At 42.3% G+C, this 20,729-nt stretch overlaps 1 protein-coding gene across 1 annotated transcript in view; it reads left to right on the top strand.

Moving 5' to 3' along the window:
- The window catches only part of LOC126398166 (guanine nucleotide exchange factor VAV3), a 125,173-nt gene continuing 104,444 nt past the window's right edge, over positions 1-20,729 (top strand). The window contains exons 1-2 of the mRNA XM_050057388.1: positions 1-410; positions 18,016-18,132. Of these exons, the coding sequence (XP_049913345.1) occupies positions 204-410; positions 18,016-18,132 (324 nt within the window). The 5' untranslated portion in view covers positions 1-203. The remainder of the gene's footprint in view (positions 411-18,015; positions 18,133-20,729) is intronic.

Here is a 20,729-nt window from a genome sequence, read left to right as displayed (position 1 = left end):
GAAGAGTGCAGGGTGCGCTCCATCCACAGCCTCACTCCACCGGACTGTCATCCTCCACCAGCTCTCCGCTCCGGTCCTGTTCCGTTTCACATCGGCTGTTACAGCATGGGTACGATTTGAAGACACAGCACGGGGCCGTCAGCACTTTCACTCGCCACCAGGAACAAATCCTCTCCAAGCTCGTTCGGCTGAAGTCACAAATAATGATGGAGTATTGGAGGCAATGCGCGCTGTGGTTGATAAACTGCAAGGTGCTTCCAGCGAACCACCGGGTGACATGGGAGTCTGCACAGGTATTTGACTTGGCCCAAACCCTCCGGGATGGAGTCCTGCTCTGCCATCTGCTCAACAACCTGAGACCCCAGTCCATCAACCTGAAGGAGATCAACCTGCGACCGCAAATGTCACAGGTAACAAGCGACTGTACACATCTCTAATGTGTGTTGCTCTCCCCGTCGCCAAACTACAACTTGGCCCCGGTGAAGAGAGCGCAACCTGACATCATTTGAATTTCGCTAATTTAAAATTTCCGTCATTGTCGGCAAAATACCATACTTGCTTAAACATTACTAAAGCTTCTTCTAAATCAACACAGCTAAACACAAAATTCGGCATATTATAATCCACAAATTAGGACTTTCTTTTAGGAATATTTCAACTTTTTGAACATTTGGTCGCACCGCTTGCTAACGCCCCTATCGTATGTTTTGGACGCGCTAAAGCGTAAAAAAAGAAGTCAACAAATCACATTAGAATGAATTAAGTTCACTTTAGTGCATGATAGCATGTGAAACATATGCCGATGACAAAAGACGATCCTTGCCACTGTAATGAGCTCTTAATTGTTGCTTTATGGCTTACGTGCTTGTGACAGTGAGCGAGGAAGCACTAAATTGTGCAAGAATTGAACGGGGTTTGGTCGCAAAATATTAGAGCCAAGTTGGTGCCATATAAAGTCTTATTGTGAGCGAAAATGGCAAAAACCTGACCTTTTCTGATTCTTCTCATCTTCTCAGATCATAGTAGCTGTTCCTTGTGGACAATGTTGGGTCAACACTGTACCGTTACACATAACGGCTCCATGTACACAGCTCCCCAATCTGCCCTCTGTAGGTGATGTAGATACACAGATAGAGGTGAAGGGATGATGAGGCTGTGTTGTGGGCTTTCCTAATTAGATAAGTGGGGTTATCTTATAGGATCAACAACATAAGGCATTTTATTATAATATTTTCTTACTGAGAATCCAAGCAATTAACATGTTTGTGTGGCTTGCATGGGAATATGAAGGAACAAAAGCAATCACACTCCCCTGATTGTTCCATATTTTTTATAACTAAATGACTAACTCACGTAACTGCTGTACAAACTCAGTCTTTATCACTACTTTTTTCGATGGATAACTAGATGGTTAGATTGAGAGCTGTGGCCACGTGGCTCCTGTTTGTCAGCCACCATCTGCTTCAACAACAGGACAGCCTGAGCCACCACCAGATTAATATTCGCCTTCATATCTGTGAATCTGGGCGTCTGGCTCAGTGTCAACACACAGTGAGGTAGACGTTCACCTACTGAGCCTGCAGACCTGCTGTAGAAATATTAGGCTTTACCACTAACACACACACACATATACACACACAGAGACAGTGTTTCTATGTAATGGATGCCCTAATGTTCTCATCTGATGCAAAACAGGCGATTAATCTTAAAATTTCAGTGCTATGAATGCACTGCAAACATGATTAGGAGAGGGATTAGGTTCATTTCCTGGAAAAAGTAAACTCCATGTCACAGCGGGATGGTTAATAGGATATGCAGTTACCGTCCCTTCACAATCTAATTGGCTACCCGCTCTTGGACTTGAGCACACAGGTCAAGTGGACAGTTTAAAAAAGAGCATAGAGGATTTTAACGACATCACCGGCCATGGAAATGAACTGCCAAAGGATCCGTTTACGCAGGGATTTCAGAGGAAACTAGATTGGCAGTGTAAGGGGAGAAGCTGATTGGTGCGTTTACTGTTAGGAGTCATGTGTGGCAATACGATTACCGATCGAGACACGTCAATAGGTCAGCGTTTGCTGTCAGCTGTGACATAATAACATACAACGGAGCTGCCATGCGTGGAGAGGTTGTGAACCATACTGGCGCTCAGTGGCTGGCCTGGCCTGGCCCAGACTGGGTTATTTATAGGCAGGGTTTGTTTTATGCATGGCTGGATGGCTTACTCACACAAAGCAGTGCTGAGGCTACAGTCAGAGGTAAATTAGCATCAGTTGTAGGTATAGCAACAGTCCCATACATTTATAAAGCAAGCTCAGGTGTGTGGGAGCGCTACTGTGTGAAGTGTGTTTCCCAAGGGTCATGTGCCAGTCGACCAGTGTGATTTTTCTCAGTGGAATTTGAGGTTTTTAGGTGATGCTCGTTTCTCTGCCTGCATCAACCATAGTGGTTATAACTTCTCATAAAAAACACCAGCTGTAGTTCGCCTTTTTTTTTGACTGTAAAAAAATCAGAGCTGTAAAGTGCATCAGTTACGGGACTTTCATTAAATGACTGTTGCGATAAACTGTGTCAAAATCTACATTAGTAAACTTTTCAACTGACCGATTTGCATATCAAATATCTGCTGTGGGACTGTTCCATATGTGTGTCAGTAGATCATGACTCGTGGCTTCCCCTTTCGCACACATTCACACCATGTGACGCTGGATGCCCGCTCCCTCCACAGTGTGAGCACAGTTCAGCTAAAAATGGGTGTCAACACACCCCTCCCAGCAACTTTCCTCCCTCCGTCTCCTCAAAGTTAAATTTACATAACCGAGGGCGGAGTTGCTTCCCTTTTCGTCCTGCATAATTCATGAGGGCCGTGGCAGCCACTTTATCATTGGCCAGTAATAACACATGGGACGCCGCTGTGGACTCACCCATGGGACCCATGCGATGGAAAGACAAAGGCAGCGAGGGGATGGAGCTACAAAGAGTCTGCACGGCCTCCATAGACGCATCTCCGAGGACATAAAGGGGCCCTGAAGGGCTGGCCCCGCTGTGCTGGTGTTAGCTGCGTAATTAAAGCACAATGCATACAGAGCTCTGGAGGGTTCACATGTGTGATGTTGGCATCAGGGCGGGCTGCGTCTCACTCTGCAGCGTTAATTGTGTTTGGGAGATTTGTGGGCTGTTTAGAAAGGGTTACTGGTTAACAAAGAGCCAGCAGACTACATGTAGGCAGGAAAAAGAAGTGTGGCGGAGCTGAGATTGTCTGTTTACTGATTAAAATCTGTGTCCTCATGGTGAAAGATGAATGATGCATGGGTTGTGTGGGTTTACTCTGTGCAGCGGTGCATGAAATTGTGAAGGTTTCCTACAGATGTTTAAAATGAAAAGTTCCATTGAGGGTCAGCGTAAAGCAAAACGTTCACCATCTTTGATCGTGGCTTCACAGGGCTGTAATGAACCAATTACAGAGTCTAGACGCAGCGCGACCACAGTGACTGCTGCATTTTGCTTTCCTACCAGAGAATACGCCACATAATCAGCAGTTGTTTTTTGTTGAACTCGGTGAAAATCAGTGGTTCAGCGTCAAGAGGAACTATGGATTGCTTCTCGTGGCGCAACGAACCAAGCGTGCGGTCAAACAGGCAGTCTTTCCATGCTTCTGTTTCTTCAAACATTTGGGTCGAACTTCTGCTGAATCTTAGTTTTTACTGAGAGGGCTGCAAATATACTCTGAACGCAGCTTGTGTCAGTTGGTCGCGGGGACATAAGCCTGCATGTGTGGGTGTTTTTCTCTGACATAATGCTGCTAGCAAAAAGTGTGTGCTAAAAACAAACTACAGACATTCAGTCCAAAGACACAAGCTGCCTAAATACATTAAATCAAACTCACATCACCCAATTGAAAGTGAAATCTTGACAGCCCTAACTTGTTAAGCCTACTGTTGCCTTGTTTTCCATGACACAGGATTATAAACTGCAGATTCAGAGTGAGAACATTGTTGCGAACCCACCGGCAGCTGAGAGGCCGTGAGCCCTCAACATGCACAGGAAATCAGGAAATGGAATAGAGGAAGGAAGTGAAACTAAACATGCCCTCGATCAAGCTCAGACCAAAGCTCTGAGATGTCAGACACAATGAAGAGAAAAGCCGCTGCCTTCTTCACACAGCATTAAAAAAAACACTTTACTCTTCACAGACGCGGCATCAAAGACTTCATTTTTGGAAAGTGAAAGTGTGAGAAAGACGGAGTTTGAAAAAGAGTCAAGTCTAATTTTAACGAGCGTCAGAAAGTGTTTCAGAGAGAGATAAAGAACATCAGTGCGCCGAAAAACGAGAGAAAAGGATTCTTAACAACACTGAGATGCCATGAAGGCTTCATCAACACATTTATGAATGAATTATCAGCTTATTCTAATGGGATGCAGAATATAGTGATGATAGAGCTAGCAGACATGGAGCATACAGAGAACCAGAGTTATTATTATAACTGATTCTGACTCTCTGAGACCTTTACATTAGCACATATACCACACTTAGACACGACTGTTATACACGGTACATATGTATATTTTGTCAGAGCCGAGACTTAAATTCCGTGGTGTCAAACAATGAAGAGAAAAGCCGGCTTCACGCGGCAAACACTCCTCACGGCAGCTTCAAAGGCTCCAAGGCTCACTCTTCACTCGCGGAGACAAAAGTTGGAGAGACAGAGCGTGGGAGAATGAGAAACACACTGAGAGAATGTCTTCATTTTCCTTCATCATTTGGTTAGTGCAGAGGAAGACGTCTGCGAGTCACACGGGCTCAGGAGACATCACAGATTGAATTCTGTGTAGAAACATAAAATAAGACATCCCCAAATGTCGGCACATACAAACACTTGTGTACTGTGTGTGTACGTTTAATGGTGTAGAGTCAGGGCTCGGGTTATTAAATGAAGGCTGTTGTGGGATTGTCATGGTAACTGAAATTTAAGGTTCTCTGTAATAAAGCAGAATGAGGTCATAGATAAGTGAGGTGTAACCACGTGAAGAGAGATTATTAATACTTTATGTAACTCTCTGTATGTGTGTGTGAACAACACAGACTCATCACACACACGCAGGCTCTTTTTTCTCTGATACTGATCCACACTCTTGGGTAAGATGCACTGTGTTTTCATTTAAACGCTCTATATACACCCACAGGCCACTTTATTAGGGACACCTGTTCAACTGCTCATTAAGGATGGGGAAGAAAGGTGATTTAAGAGACTTTGAACGTGGCATGGTTGTTGGTGCCAGACGGGCTGTTATTAAAGAAGTATTTTGAGCCCAGTCTCACTCCAAAGTCGTTGAAATCAAGCGCTTGGGCAGTGACGCACGGCGTCAGAAACCAACAAGAAAAGGTGTCCGTGAAAGTCCGAGTAGGGCGGGCGGGAGGGGTGGTGGATGGGTCCAACAAACAACAACTTCCACCCTACAGAGCGGTGTTCCCGTAAGATTATAAAGCTGTTGTTTTCTCCTAAACGTAACCACGTGTTTTTGTTGTTCAAGGAAATAAAAACATCAATTTGCGCTGTTGTACTGACGTAGAGCTTTTATTTTGAAAGAGACTGTTTGTAAACTGTAAATTTCTTGTGACAACAGAAGTGTATTTTGAAAGAAGACAATGAATGTAACAGGCAGAACTTGACACGGCGTCTCAGAACGTCAACAACCAACATACCCAGGGTACCTTTCACGTCATATGTGGATGTTGAAAGTCCATGACCAAAACGTCAATATGTGACGAGGTCGGAGTGAGAATGTGTTGGTATGTCACTGTTGGCCAATGATAAAGATGAAGGAATGATGAGGAAACAGAGGATAAGGACTGTGGCATTTGCTTTACCTCAAAAGATAGAAACCTACAACTACCAGAATTCACTGCGACCCACCAGACCAATAAACGCTCCTGCTGGTGGGTGATGTTATCCAAGCTAGGCCGTTTTGACACAGGAAATAATATGGCAGCCGGCTGGAAAGAAACAATCTCATATTACAGCTAAACAGTACACTAAAATATACTTCTGAAAACATTTTAGGTGAGAGATAGGCATTGCAGGAATATAATCTTGGTTTATAGTTGATCAGCACTGCTTAATTTTCTCATTTAATCCCATTTTCATTGAATCTCCATTTTTCACAACACAGGAAACAGTGTGGGGCCTATTTCCTGTTCACAAACTCTTGTATTACAGCCAAACAGTGCACTAAAATATGAGAAATAGGCAACACAGTAAGAGAATATTGGTTTATATTTGATCAGCACTGCCTAGTTTTACAGTTTGATCTGGTACATGAAAATGCAACAGTGTGTTTGAGCACCAGCCCTAGAGCCGGCGAAAATTAATGCAAAAAAACGGTGTTTCGTCATCCAGTGGATTGGAGCTGAGAGATGAGCAGGGAGATATAGGCGCTGGCAAGATGGAGAGAAGTTTATCATAGTTCATTTATACATACTACCCACATTGTTATGGCACAAAGCTGGTTGAAAATGAAAGTATCACTTTAACTGGATGCCACATGTCAGAATGCAGCGTGTAGGACATTTTGCATGGAGTCAGATCTTTATCTGCAAGTGGATGTGACCTTAAGATGATAAAACTTTCAGAAGTAGCAATTTAGCGTCTCAGAAATAATTTATAATATCAGAAAAATTGCATTGGAGCGTAAACATGGTTGTTTCTAAGTGAACAAGGAGGCATAAGAAGAATTATGGGTCAGATTTCAGTGTCACTCTCATCTATACTGTGCGCATACTCATTACTTTAGCCCACTGAATTTACATACTGATATTGCACATGCTACAAATTGCGTGCTATTAGCATGCAGCATGTGAGTGTTTGGACACAGCTTGTGAGTCCCTTGATGACTCCCTCCGTGGCTTGCCTGCTCTCGTTGATTCACTTTGAAGAAAGGACTGCACCTGTCAGAGTGTAAACACCACGTTACTGCAGCCATGCGTGCCACGTCGGAGCGAGCCACCACAGCCTCCCACTCACAGCTCCCGTAATGCGGCGGCACTGGCTTGTTCCGCTGTGTCATCGCGATGACGTGCATATTCATGTGCTGCTCTATGTACAGTGACATGGACGCAGATGTGTGCAAAGACAAGATCATGTTGCACCTCACATGTGCACGTATAGAGAGAACTGACCTTTTATTCCGTCACCAAGGTAACAAGCCTGCACCGTAGCCAACTGGTGAAGGCTACTGTGTAGTGCACATTAAAATATATATCATGTATATGCGGATTTTATTAGGAGATATTCAGTGGTGGAGAATGTACCTGCAATCAATGTTTATTATGTTACTCAGCTCTGCTGTGGATGGCTCAGTTAATCACTGTTGAGTGCTCGGAAAGCTCCGAGGAAGTCAATACCGCCTGTTGTCTTTACTGGGAAACTATCATCATCGTAAGTGACATTTTAAATGCAGTCAGGGGCTCACACACACACACACACACATCAACACAGACCCCTCAGCGTACAGTATAATTATGAACATTTAAATTGTAACACTGGCAAACAATAATGGTGTTTGTGCACTTTTGTTTCGCATGGTGGAAATGTCAAGATGCTATCTGGAAGATCCAGATGATACCAGCCTACAACCATGGCCGTAGCCGGCAGCAGTGTGTGTGTGTGTGTGTGTGTGCGTGCAACCTTTTACTGTCAGGTTCACTGTGGCAGAAACCTCGAGCCGAGTGAAGTGGAGCGCTATATCAAGCTTCACAGTTTTAAAACTTACTAAAACATCTATATACTGAATAAATATACATCAGTGGAGCCAGTGTGAGTGTGTATGACGCCAGCTGCACATTACTGACCCTGCGTCTTTTTCAGCAGGGACAAGGTGGATGTGATGGATGACTGTTGTCTATTGGAAATAGGAATGTCCTTATTTGTGTAATGGAGACGGAGAGCGATACAGTAAGAATCTCGGCAACAGAGTCGGAATAATAGTGATACATGTATGACAGAGCGCACACACGGGATGAGGGAGACTATACAGGGTATTGATGTTATTACTAACACACTATACACAATGTAATTTTATGATACAGTTTCCTATGAGGTGTCAACTTGCCAGGATTATAAATTTGTGGAAACGTTGAAAACTTTCTGGCTAAAAAGATGGACAAACTTTATCAGTAACATCTGACTTTTAGCAGTTTGAATCCAAAAATATCAGCGCTGATACTGTATTAGCTTTAGACACACACACACAGACACACACACACACACACAGGTCAGTCCGCAGTTGACCAGGCTCTGTCAAGTGGCACAGCGCAGCATTTTTCACACTTTTTTCAACACAATCTTTCAAGAGGCATAAATCAGGAGGGAGTACGAGGAGGAGGAGGAGGAGGAGGAGGAGGAGGGATGCTGTCTGCTGCTCACCATTCACGCTTCAGTGTATGTGCATTCAGTGTGTACATTTTATTTAGTGAGTCGCACACTTCATACGACTCCACCCGTCTTTATGAAGCGTCTTTTGAGCCAATCACAGACAGTTTAGCTAAAATGACTCGACCTGGGATTCCGTAGCCGAGAGGGTTCATATCTCACGCAGTAACACTAATTCAATTCCCTTATCTACCGGGGGGATGGAGTAAGCCGTGTGTATATGTGGGGGTCACTGGGGTTAAAACCAGGATTTAATAGAAAATGGCTCCTGAGACACTCATTGGTGTGGTGGGGGAGGTACAGAGGTGGAAGGGTGGGAGGAGGGAGGAGGAGGAGGGAGTCAGGTTTTCCCTTATTGCCTCATTGTCATTACATGAAAGAACTACAAGCCTTTGTCCATCAGCTTCGGAGTGAAAATGGTCAGGTGCTGCGAGGCTGAAACATCAGGAGGACAGCTGTTCATATGAAATGCCACTATAGCTGATCATGCAATTAGGGTAACCTTTATTTATGTTAATCTGTCAGACGACTTTGAGAACATAAAGATGGGAAATGACTGGCAGCTCAGTGCAGCAGCACAGTAATCAGTGATGCTGACAATGGCTGTGATGCAGTTTTGTTGTTTGCCAGAGCAGAAATGAGGCTCAGTGGCTTATCCTTTACTGCTGGGTTTCAGCGTGTACAGTAATTCTTTAAAAAAAAAACTGGGCTCGAGAGACATGACGGGATTGTCTTGACGTTTTCGATGGTACTGGCATTTATACGAAGATATACAGCTATGTGTCTTGGAGCTTCAGTGTCGTCTGCTGCAGAAACAGTACAGTAATAACTTCTTGAAAAGCATTCTTGTGGCTTAACTTTATGGCTCCAGTCTGTTGTATGGAATTTAAAGGTCTAGTGTGAAGGATTTAGCGGCATCTAGTGGCGAGGTTGCAGAGCTCAAAGTGTGCAGGAGAACAATAGTGGACGATGCAAAAACTTTAAAACGTGAATGGTTCTATCTAGAGCCAGTGTTTGGTTTGTCCGTTCTGGGCTACTGTAGAACATGGCATACTCTATGGGAGAGGACCTGCTCCGTATGTAGATATGAATGTCTCCTAAGTAGAGGGTAACAGCAGTAACAGCGCCAGGTCACCATCAGTCGGGCATCCCTCCTCCTCTTTCAGCTCTCGCCAGCGTGTGAAAGCCAGGCCAATATTAATCCTTGTTCGAGCTCTTGTTTTATTGCTCTCCCATTTTCTTTTCTTTGTCTCGTCGGACAACACCTTCACCTACTTCCTTTTCTTTGTCGCTTCAGCCATGACAGCCACGTCTAACTTTGTTCACCTCGGTTGGGCTACACTACTCTAAATAGAGGAGGGGGATATGACGTATGCTGTAAAGCAGCCAAATTTTGTAGTCCTTTTTGTGTCCGGGTTCCTACCCGAACCCTGAAACTGCGTAGTGCCAGTGCAAGCGAAACAGACGCTGATGGAAGCAAAGATGGAGGAACCTATTGTGAGTTGATGTACTACCACAAGGATCTTGGATATATATTTTGAGGGCTCAAAAACTCCATTGTGTTGCTTTAAACCTCTGCCAATCACAAGTGGGTATCTCAGACAAGTCACTGTCATAGGTACTAGTAGTGACTGACAGGCTTCACTGCGTCTAAAAACCGAAAACACACAAGGGAGTGATGCGTTCACTGACATTACGGAAAACTCAGTAACTGCCGTAACAGACCTTTTTACTGTAGGAGAACTTAACACATTCTAAACAGTGACAGAATCCATACAGTCGACATCACGCTTTAACATTTAGACTTCCAAAAGCAATATGTTCGATTTTTTTATCTCTCACTTTGGATAATGCTCGTCAGTGTCACCCACAATGACATACTATGCAGGATTTGTCTGCCTATATTATCTTATTTTCTTTTTATTTTGTGTGTTAGGGGCGTTTATGAGCGTGTAGCCTCACAGTGTTCAAGTAAGGTTGGGGCTTTATAAAAAGGTAGTAACCAGGAACCAGACTGTAAGCAACATTCAAGAGACACAGCACCGAAAAACAGAAATAGAGAGAGGCAAATCACCAAACAGTAACTGACAATTCTGCATGGTATACCTTTACAACATTACATACTAAATGGATGAATTAGCAGGAAACACAGATGACCTTCATGCTAACCCTCTCCTCACCTAAAGAGGGAGGTGACCCATGAGCCAAACTTCTGAAAAAACACAGCAGCCCTTCACTGGAAATGTGAGCAGATAAAGGGTGATAAAGAGGCTGTCACTAATTAGCAGGGGATATTCTGAGTCACGAAAGTGACTGGAAAAAGTGAGTGGAAACACCATCTGCATGCAACATTGTAAGTCAGGAGTCGTTTGTAAATCAAGTCGGCGGGTTTTTACTCCGACCAAACAAGCAGCTCATTTCACACTTTAGCACACCTTCAACCAGAGAGGAGGGGAAACCAGTTACCACAGTTTATCACTGGAATGAAAAGCTGCTGACCACTGTAACACTCACAATATCCCATTAAGATGAGTAAGCTGATGGGCGTCTGGCCGCACTGTCTGCTGTGATGACCCCCAACCTCAGTGTGAGAGAAAGCAGCAGTGCTTTTCGTCAGCCGCCTGGCCGAACTTCGCCTACGTCCCACCTCCCATTTCCTGGTTACACAGCTGAGAAAAGCTCCAACATGACATGGATGTGACCTAGATTGTGATATGTCACCCACCAGTTATGACTTACAGAGTCTTGACAAAAGAGATCCACAGACCAGACCTGTGCGCATTATGTCATTCGCTCCGGAGACAATATCCTGCAGGGCTTTGGAACTGACAGACATATGTCTTATTAGTGTCTTTTTCCTCTTTACAATGCCTCTTAATAATTTTCCACTTTACTTTCTCACACTGCTGTCAGCAAACATAACAGAGTCAGACACAGAGAGCTTTTTAAATGAGCTTCTATACACAGGCCTTGATTCCCTCTGCGAGAGACTCGTGTATTTGATTGCCATTAATTGGTGCTCAGCAAGGTTTAAGCAGTATGATGGCCAAACTCTGGCTGTCTCTCACTCTGTAGATCTATGAGAGAACAAGTGCAGGATTTCATTAAGCTCCACAATACGCACGGGGGCCATAAAAGGCTCCAGCTCGTTGCTATGGAGCTTTGACTTGTATGAAGGAATACATAAGCAGAAACTGGATACTTATTGTGGATACAGAGCACGACCTGGCTCATATCAGAAGCACAGCAGCGAGATGGCTTGTCTTACAGGAATAATTTTTTTGCCTTATATTCCAGATGGTTGGTCTTGGAAATGTAACGCACCGGTGGGATTTTAAACCCTGCGTACATTGCTCGTGTATAAACTATGCATTTTCATTCCTAACGGAGTCAATGTGTGTGTGGAGCTTCCTGCTGAGATGCTGCAGCATAATCTAGCCTTAATTCCTTATTCTACACAATGAGGTTATTTGTAGGATTCATTGAAATGCAGAAATAGGTATGCAAACGCTGCTGGTTATATTTTGCTTGGATTGGAAGCAGTTTCACTTGGTACATTTAGAAAAAGGAGGGTTATAATTAGAGTGCAACGAATTAGTTAATGTATTGAAAGTTAAAAAAAAATCTGACAAGAAACTACTGGCTGATATTTGTTTCACAAACACATCACATAAGTGTAACCGGTGGACTCTAGTGTCTAGTGTGTTGTGTTAAGGATATAACCTAATGGTCGATATTAGGCCTGTTAGTGTCAATAACTGGGGACACTTCAAAAAACAAAAACACAGTTGCAAAAGTCTTCAATGAACTCTACCCAACATTCATCCTGGGTAGAAATTGGAGGGTCAGTGCCACGCTTCTGCGACCATATGAGTTCAGTGCAGAGCGATGATGATGAGCCGGCCAGTAGAATACACACATGCACTAACATGCACGTGCAGCTCAACGTATCCTCATACAACAGTTTGAGTAACCTGAGGGTTCAACGTGTGATGGTTGGGTCACTCTTGTTGGGAGTACACACCAGAATGGAGACGGATATTCTCTTAAGCAGCACTTTACCATTCTCCACACGTCAGCAGCTTCACAACAACCACATTTCCTGGTTACACTTCCTTGTTATGGGTCACGTGTCTCTTAACTGACCAGTGAGACGCTAGAAGGACTCAGACTGAGGTAAATGTGTGTGAGAATTACATTATTTTTAATTAATTTTTAAAAGAATTAATTATTTAAATGTTTTAAACGATGCTGCCACAAATATTTAACATAAATATGTAAATAATAATTGTGAACATAAATTTGTAAATAGTTAACTGCAAAAACACTGTAAATGCATTTTTAGCGAATTACTAAAACACATAAAATGACTTGTAAACCTTACATTTGTATGATATCCTACAAATTAGTGCCCATTGAATGATGTTACGTATTCAAGATAAAGTTACGCATTTAATGTAAAATTACGGAGGTTAGATTTAGGCAAGTAAAGTTACTGTGGTTAGGTTTAGGAAAAGAAACACAGTGACGATGTGCCTTAAAATGACTCAAAGTTCACTCCGAACACTGATCTCCTGGGGAATCCTGTGCTCCATCAACCACACCAACCTCGCCTCTTATGAGACCTCCTCTAGCTTAATTCTTTACTCCTGTCAGTGCATTGTTCACATGATTACAGCTTTTCAAATAACGTGGGATAGGCATGAATTTTGGTGCATTACTTTTAGGAAAACAAAGCTTCGATTACAATACGCAGAGGTAGCTTAACTTGTCATTACTCCACTATATCATTACACACAAAATAGATGTTTGCTCTGAATATCACGTGCAGCTCCTTTAACTAAAAAGTCCACTTACTAGCTTTTCCCCTTTAGTAGATGTAACTGTTTTTTTTGGCATTCATGCAAAAATAGTTTTATTTCAGCTTTAAAGTTAGTTTGGGGGAGAATATTAAGTCTCTTAAGGAGGGTTAGAGGTGGAAAGATAAATACCACTCTGCTGTTTGTATGCTAAACATGGATCTGCAGCCAGTTAGCTTAGCTTAGCATAAAGACAGGAAACTGGGGGTAAAGACCTAGCCTGGCTCAAGATATAACAAGTGAACATCTTGTCATTGAATTACAATACACAGAGGGAGCATAACTTGCCATTACTCCACTGTATCTTTACACAGCAAATAGTTGTTTGCTCTGAATATCACATGCAGCTCCTCTAACTAAAGGTCCACGAACTAGCTTTCCCATTTCAACTGCATTCCATGGTCTTCCTAAGCAAATGTAGGCCTATATATTTTTTTGGCTTTCATGCACAGTATTTAACAAGTTTTATTCCAGCTTTAAAGTTAGTTAGGGACAGTTTGGGGACGAATATTAACTCGCTTAAGGACAGTTAGATGTGTGGAAAGATAAATACCACTCAGCTGTGTGTATGCTAAACATGGATGTGCAGCCAGTTAGCTTAGCTTAGCACAAATACAGGAAACTGTGGGGAAGAACCAGCCTGGCTCAAGATATAACAAGTGAACATCTTGTACTTTTGTGTTTGTTGAACCTGTAAAGTCAAGAAATAGAGACAGTTATAGGGAAAAATAGAGTAGTGATCTCAGTGAAGTGTCCCTTTCAGAGAGGGCCAGGCTAGCTGCTTCTAGACTTTGTGCTAAGCTAAGCTAACTGGCTAGCTTCATATTTAGTGTACAGACAGAAGAGTGGTATCAGTCTCATCTATCTCTCGATTAGAAAGTTAATAAGTGCATTTCACAAAATGGCAAAATAAGCAAAATTAATTTTAGTTTACCATAATGGCACTGGCTTATGCATGTAGAAAGGCTTCAGCACACACAGGCAGATACAGATGTGCGTACACACATCCACATGTTATGAGGCCATTCACTCGCTGAGCCCCCAGAGAGTCACTAATGCAGAAGAAGAGCTGCCAGTGGAACAGTTACTGGTTGCCTCATGCTGCTACACTCTTGTTAATACAATTCCCCCTCTACTGTCTTCAGCTCAGTGTAGCAGAGACACTGTCTTTCATATGCGCTCTGTGAAGCTGCTTCCCTCAGATAATAATGCCGAGGTCCTTTGGGACTCTCCAGAGACTCCAGGCAGACAAGATGTGCTTGTCTGATAAAAGAAAGTGATGTGTACAAGTGTAAACATTCGATATTATTCACTCACTGCTCGTCGGCTGCTTTACACTGCCTCTTATCTGGAGCTCATTGGCTGGGGGCTTTTCTCTCTATTGTGAAGCCATCTGTAAAGCCTAATTCAATTGGAGTGGAGAGGCATTTCATATTTGATGCATGGACATGCGCCGTACTGACAAATCTCATTTTGCTTTTTACCACGAGGGCGAAGGTGTGTTATGAATATCAGAATAAGTTTGCCTGCGTCTTGTCACGAGCCGTTTGTTTTCCAAGATGACACTGACTGAATTATTTAAGGTTGTTAAGTCGAAGTCGGGCCTTTGAGTGCGGACTCCACATATTAGCAGTGTGGCATGGGGTTCTGCTGTCTTTAAGAAACAGGAAATGCCTAATGAAATCCACTTCCTGTAAACCTGTTACCCAAGAAGAACATAAAGAAGAAGGGGATGATGCAGCTGCAGTCCTCCTGGGTTGCTCCCATGCACCTCAGACTCTCACCTTAATTAAGTTAGCAATAGTGACATTTTCTAAAGAGGATGAGGACAACAAGCCTATAGCTGCCATTTTACTGTAACTGTGATGCGTCAAGTCCATTTTCGAGCACTGTCCGAATCCACCTTTGTATGTACAGCAGTCCAGTGTTTTCAGTGTGTGTTCATTTCAGATGCCGGGGCATTGTACTGGTGCAGCCATAACGCCTCACTGATCAAATGCAGTTAGTTTTGCACAGCATGCCTTTGTGTTGGCTGCGATATGTTGTCTTTGTACCCTGCATGCCAATATTGACACTGATATAGCTCCGCACCAGTCCCACCATGCCAGTGTCTCTTTGCATGAAGCCACATTACCCATGTGTAATGATCCGCCTGTGACAGGTGAGCGTTGACTTACTGCAAATATTTGCATGTTAGAATACCAGCTTCTACTCTTTCAAACACTGGACAGTTTCAGTGCAACATTAACACAGTAAAATGCAGATTTAAAGGTGGCGTCATCTGGTGAAACAACCCCAGCACTGTGGTGGACAGCGATGTGGCAAAAACTCCCCAACCCCCCCAACCATCTCTTCTACCAGCACTCTTTTTGTTCCATCCTGTATAAGCTACAGGAAGTCACAGCACATTGGCTAACTACCAAATGTTGACACCTTCCCCTTTACTCACCGCTGTCCACTCATCACAAACAGAATGAACCTTATTTAACTCTGCGGCTGCCCCCACCCCCCAGTTTTCCCAGTTTAGCTGGCGTCCTTGCTGTCGTCGGGCAGCATTCAGCGCTAACTGCTGCATAATTTGGATTAATTGTTTCTGGATGAAGCCCCATTAACATCATTAGCGAGATTTAGATTTAGGTTGCAGACGAGGCAGAAAACACACTCAGTAAATGACCTTGTTTATTAGAGGAGTTTCTTATTGATTGTTTGATTCAGTTTTCCTGGGTCAAGGTGCACGCTCAGCTGTAATTAAGCTCACAGTGTATAAAAATGAGCTGAGGAAGAACTCCCTGACCTTTTGTACATCGTGTTGCTTTATGGTTGGTAACAACCTTGTTATCTTCTATGTAAATTAGTCCATGACTCAAATTGTGACATAAAAGTGTCAAAACAACGGGATGAATTAAGACACGTAATTGACTGCAACAGAATTCCCTGTATTTATTGTGAAAGTGTTTGGGTTTACAGTCTGGTCACAAGATATTGCAGTGCAGAAATATCACATTCATATTTGAGGTGATTTAGGAACACTGTTGCAATTGTGTTTATTGTTTTGCATCAAATCACAGAGATAACTTCCTTGTATGTGCAAACCTGCCCGGCCAAAAACTGTTTCTGATTCTTTTTCTGATACATAGTCTATCCGCTTAAAGCTAACATCAACATGCTAATATGCTCACAGTGACACTGGTGACATTCTTAGAACTGGGCAGCAGAAATGAGTGGTGAACAAAGAAAGACTAGAGATCCCCCACAGAAACCGATCGAGGTATTGATTGAAAGAGCATTACAACATTATGTAGCCATGGGCGGATTTGAGACAATTGGCACATACAGGCAGAAGGCCCCACCACCTCTCCTACACAGGAGCAGGACACACAGACTTAATGATTGTTTAGCCTCTTTTTGTTGATGTTTTGCATCTCTTTGTGGTTTTGTGTCTCTTTGTAATCATTTCGAGTCTCTTTGTAGTTGTTTTGTGTGTCTTTGTAGTTGTTTTGTGTGTCTTTGTAGTCATTTTGAGTCTCTTTGTAGTCACTTTGTGTCTCTTTGTAGTCATTTCGAGTCTCTTTGTAGTTGTTTTGTGTCTTTGTAGTCATTTTGAGTGTCTTTGTAGTCACTTTGTGGCTCTTTGTTGTTGTTTTTGTTTCTTTGTAGTCACTTTGAGTCTCTTTGTAGTTGTTTTTGTTTCTTTTTATCTCTTTGTAGTCACTTTGAGTCTCTTTGTAGTTGTATTGTGTGTCTTTGTAGTCATTTTGAGTCTCTTTGTAGTCACTTTGAGTCTCTTTGTAGTTGTATTGTGTCTTTGTAGTCATTTTGAGTCTCTTTGTAGTTGTTTTTGTTTCTTTGTAGTCATTTTGAGTCTCTTTGTAGTTGTATTGTGTGTCTTTGTAGCCATTTTGAGTCTCTTTGTAGTTGTTTTTGTCTCTTTGTAGTCATTTTGTTAGTTGTTTTGTCTCTTATCGTAGTCTTTGAGAGTCCCTTTGTGTCTCCGTGTGGCTGTTTTGCATCTCTTTGTGGTCATTTTGAGTTTCTTCCAGGTTGGTATCTCTTGAGTGACATTTTGCAGGTGAAGGCCAGGTGGGCCCCTGACACTTTGGGCCCCTGGGCCTGTGCCCAGTAGGTTTTGGAACCAAAAATACAACCACAATGAAAGAATATCGCAGTCATGGCTGCTTTTTTGTCTCAACTGTACTGATTTGCTTTTTGCCAAATTCAGTGTTAATTAGACCATTGTGAGCAGACTGAACATTTGTGGCCATCTGTAAACAGAGAGGTGAAAAATCAAAAGAACACAGTGGGAGTAAATTACAATGGTACTGCACTGTCAACCTGCAAATATGAGGCGAGATCTTATCTTAGTGGTTACATCATACTGTACCAGTAGGAGGAAGATCTCTGTCTTGAATTATCTCTTCCTAATTACGCATCACTCCACTGTCCTATTTCAACAGGAAATACATCATATTAATGAAACAAGAAGCTCTCATGGTGCCTATAAACACTGACTCATCTATCTTTCAGAGCTGTTGTCCTCCAGTGTGTCTAGCAGGTCCTCGGCTGCGCGCCCTGATTAGACAGCCAGAAAGCTACTGTAGCAGTCAGAACAGAAAAACAGCACTATCTGAAGCCATACAGTGAAAAAATATGCATCCAGCTCTTTGAAAATGAAATATAACACATTACTCACTTACAGATGAACCCTTTCTGTCTTCCCACCACAGTTCCTGTGCCTGAAGAATATCAGGACTTTCCTGGCGGTGTGCAGCGAGGAATTTGGCATGAAGAAAAGCGAGATGTTCGAGGCCTTTGACCTCTTTGACGTCAGGGACTTTGGAAAGGTAAGGCACCGTTGCTCGGTGAAAAAAGAATGAGGTGGAGGCTTGGCTCCTGGTAACGACAGCCGGCGTCCACCCTCACTGTGTTCACCAGCTGTCCCCAAAGACCGAATTGAATTAGTCAAATGTGCTTCAACGCCCACTCTTGTCTTTGTGTGGAAATCATGGAACTTAGTCAAAATTATTTATAAGTGGATTTTTAAATTATAATGAAGGTCTTGGTGCATCCAGTGCCTGTATTTCTGTTTGCAAAGATTTATAAATACTGTAATCCACTGTGCTTAATCTGTGTTTAGTTCATCCTCTCACTATAACTATTCCAGTGGCCTCTGGATCATGTCTACAGTGCCATTAGTAGATCACATTCCTGGTGCAATTCAACACAGTCTTAGGTCATATTGTAGCTTTCCTCACGCTCCCAAACTCCAAGCCAAAGCTGAAGTCAGCAACATGACCCAGCTCTTTAATCACTTCCTCTCATTATAGTGAATACGCCTCAGCGTGCAGACTTTACGAGGGGTTAAAGTCTGGCCTCGGGTTCATTACTTTGATAGGACTCTGCTTGTAGTGCTGTGAAGCTGTCTGCGGCTCTTTGACAGCCCTGCTGCTGAAGTCCCCAGGAGATTTACTCAGAAATCAGAGAGAGAAAGAGAGGGGATGCTGCCAGACCCTGGTGCACATGGTATTAGGCGTTTATGAGAGGACAGGGTCATGTACGCTACCTTAAAATGTGTGTATATGTGTCAGTGGGAGAAACATTGGAAGACACAGAGACGTATCGATTGACAAGCTGTCATCGTTCTTCATTTAATTGTGATAAAATATGCGAAGAAGTGGCATTCGGAGCAGCATGGGATGCTAAAAATACTCCAGCAGTTATAATAACATCAGTTATTAATATTGCAGTCAGCTAAGATGAAAAAAAATACGCAGCATGAATTTAATCAGCCCCACATTAATGCAAATTAATAGGATCATATTTATCATATCAGAAGTGAAACACAGACTTTAATAGCGGATTTCTAATAAAAAGGAACAGTACACTTCTGCTGGTTTCCAGTGGCTGGCATTTTTTAATGTGGCTATTATGAGACAACGAAACCAACAACATGAAACCACATCCCAGATTATGAAAAAAAACCTAACCATCAGTTAAAGGTGAACAGACTTTTAGGTATTTTTTGATGAATGAAAAATTACCCCTAAACATTCATCTGTTGAACTTCCCTTTTCACGGCAAAAAACTACCAGAGAAACGTTTACGAAAGGTAACTTGTGAAATGAAGGCATGTGAAATTGCCACACAACTTAAACGTGGCAAACTTTTGTAGAATATGAGTCAACACACCACCTTGTCCTCCCAAGATAAGCTATCTGTTCATTTGTATAAAACTTTCCAATGTATCTGTGCATTGGCAAAATCATGTGTGTGTTCCCAACAGAGATTGGCTTTTGATTATTTTGGTGTTTGTGTAACTTAAAATGTGAAAAACGAATTGTCTAATATCCAGTGAAAAACACTCACGTAATGAAGCCTTTGACTTACAAATGATGGTATAATTTCATCATTAACATATTATGTTAATACAGTCCGTCAGATGAACTCTTAATGATGTAATATGTATGAAAAAAAGCCATTTAGAGTGCGATGCATTGCAGATCTTATAACAACATTTCTTAGAATAAAGGGAGACTGAGAAAAGCTTTAGATATGGTCAACAGCACCTTTTATCCCTACTTGAACATGCATCTTTGCTGCTGTGCTGAGCTGAATTAAGTAGCTGAGAGAATTTAGTCATCTATTCATTAAGTCATCTATAATTAAAACACATTTGGACTGCTGGCAAGTTCCTTTCTTCAGCCTGGTAGGGAAATATTTTCAGAGAAAATCTACTGAAGGACCAACATTGGCTCAGTGAATTATTGTAGAGTATGCAAATACAAATCTTTATCCTTACTCCTGAATAACCAAAAAAGAAAAAAAAACCTACTGTTAGGAGCTTTGTAGATTTGCTCACTCTTGTGATTTTGCATTCATGTGCTTTTCTGTTCAAATGTCAGCCCCTGTATGCATTTTAAAGCAACACAGATGCAGGGCTTTACAGGCTGAAGCTGCTACTTGAAATGTAAACACAGGCTATAAAAACATAGTCAGGAAAACACCTTGTCGGATCAGTCTAAAGAACTTCTTTATCATTAAATTCAATTAACAAATATGTCTTTTGATACCACTCTGTCTGCAGACTAAATATGAAGCTACATCCAGCAGCCAGTTAGCTTAGCTTAGTGTAAAAACAACTACTTGCAGTTTTTACATGGGAATTTAATGCATGACTATATTTTTGCTGGTTTGTTTTTGTACAGGTAAAAACACTAAACATAGCAGGCTTTGTTAGTGCAGGGCCAAGCTAGCTGTTTCCCATTGTGCTATGCTAACAGGCCGATAGCTGTAGCTTCCTATTTAACAGACATATAATGAGAATATAACACATGACTGTATTTTGGCTGGGTTGTTTTTGTACAGATTAAACACACTAATAGGCTATAATGTGTTCATTAGTGAGCTTTAGTTTTTGTTAGCGCAGCGCCAGGCTGGCTGT

This window comes from Epinephelus moara, chromosome 11 (genome assembly GCF_006386435.1).
Source record: "Epinephelus moara isolate mb chromosome 11, YSFRI_EMoa_1.0, whole genome shotgun sequence".
Lineage (NCBI taxonomy): Eukaryota > Metazoa > Chordata > Actinopteri > Perciformes > Serranidae > Epinephelus > Epinephelus moara.
The sequence above is the reverse complement of the archived record's forward strand: the minus strand, read 5'-3'. Positions and strand labels throughout refer to the sequence as shown.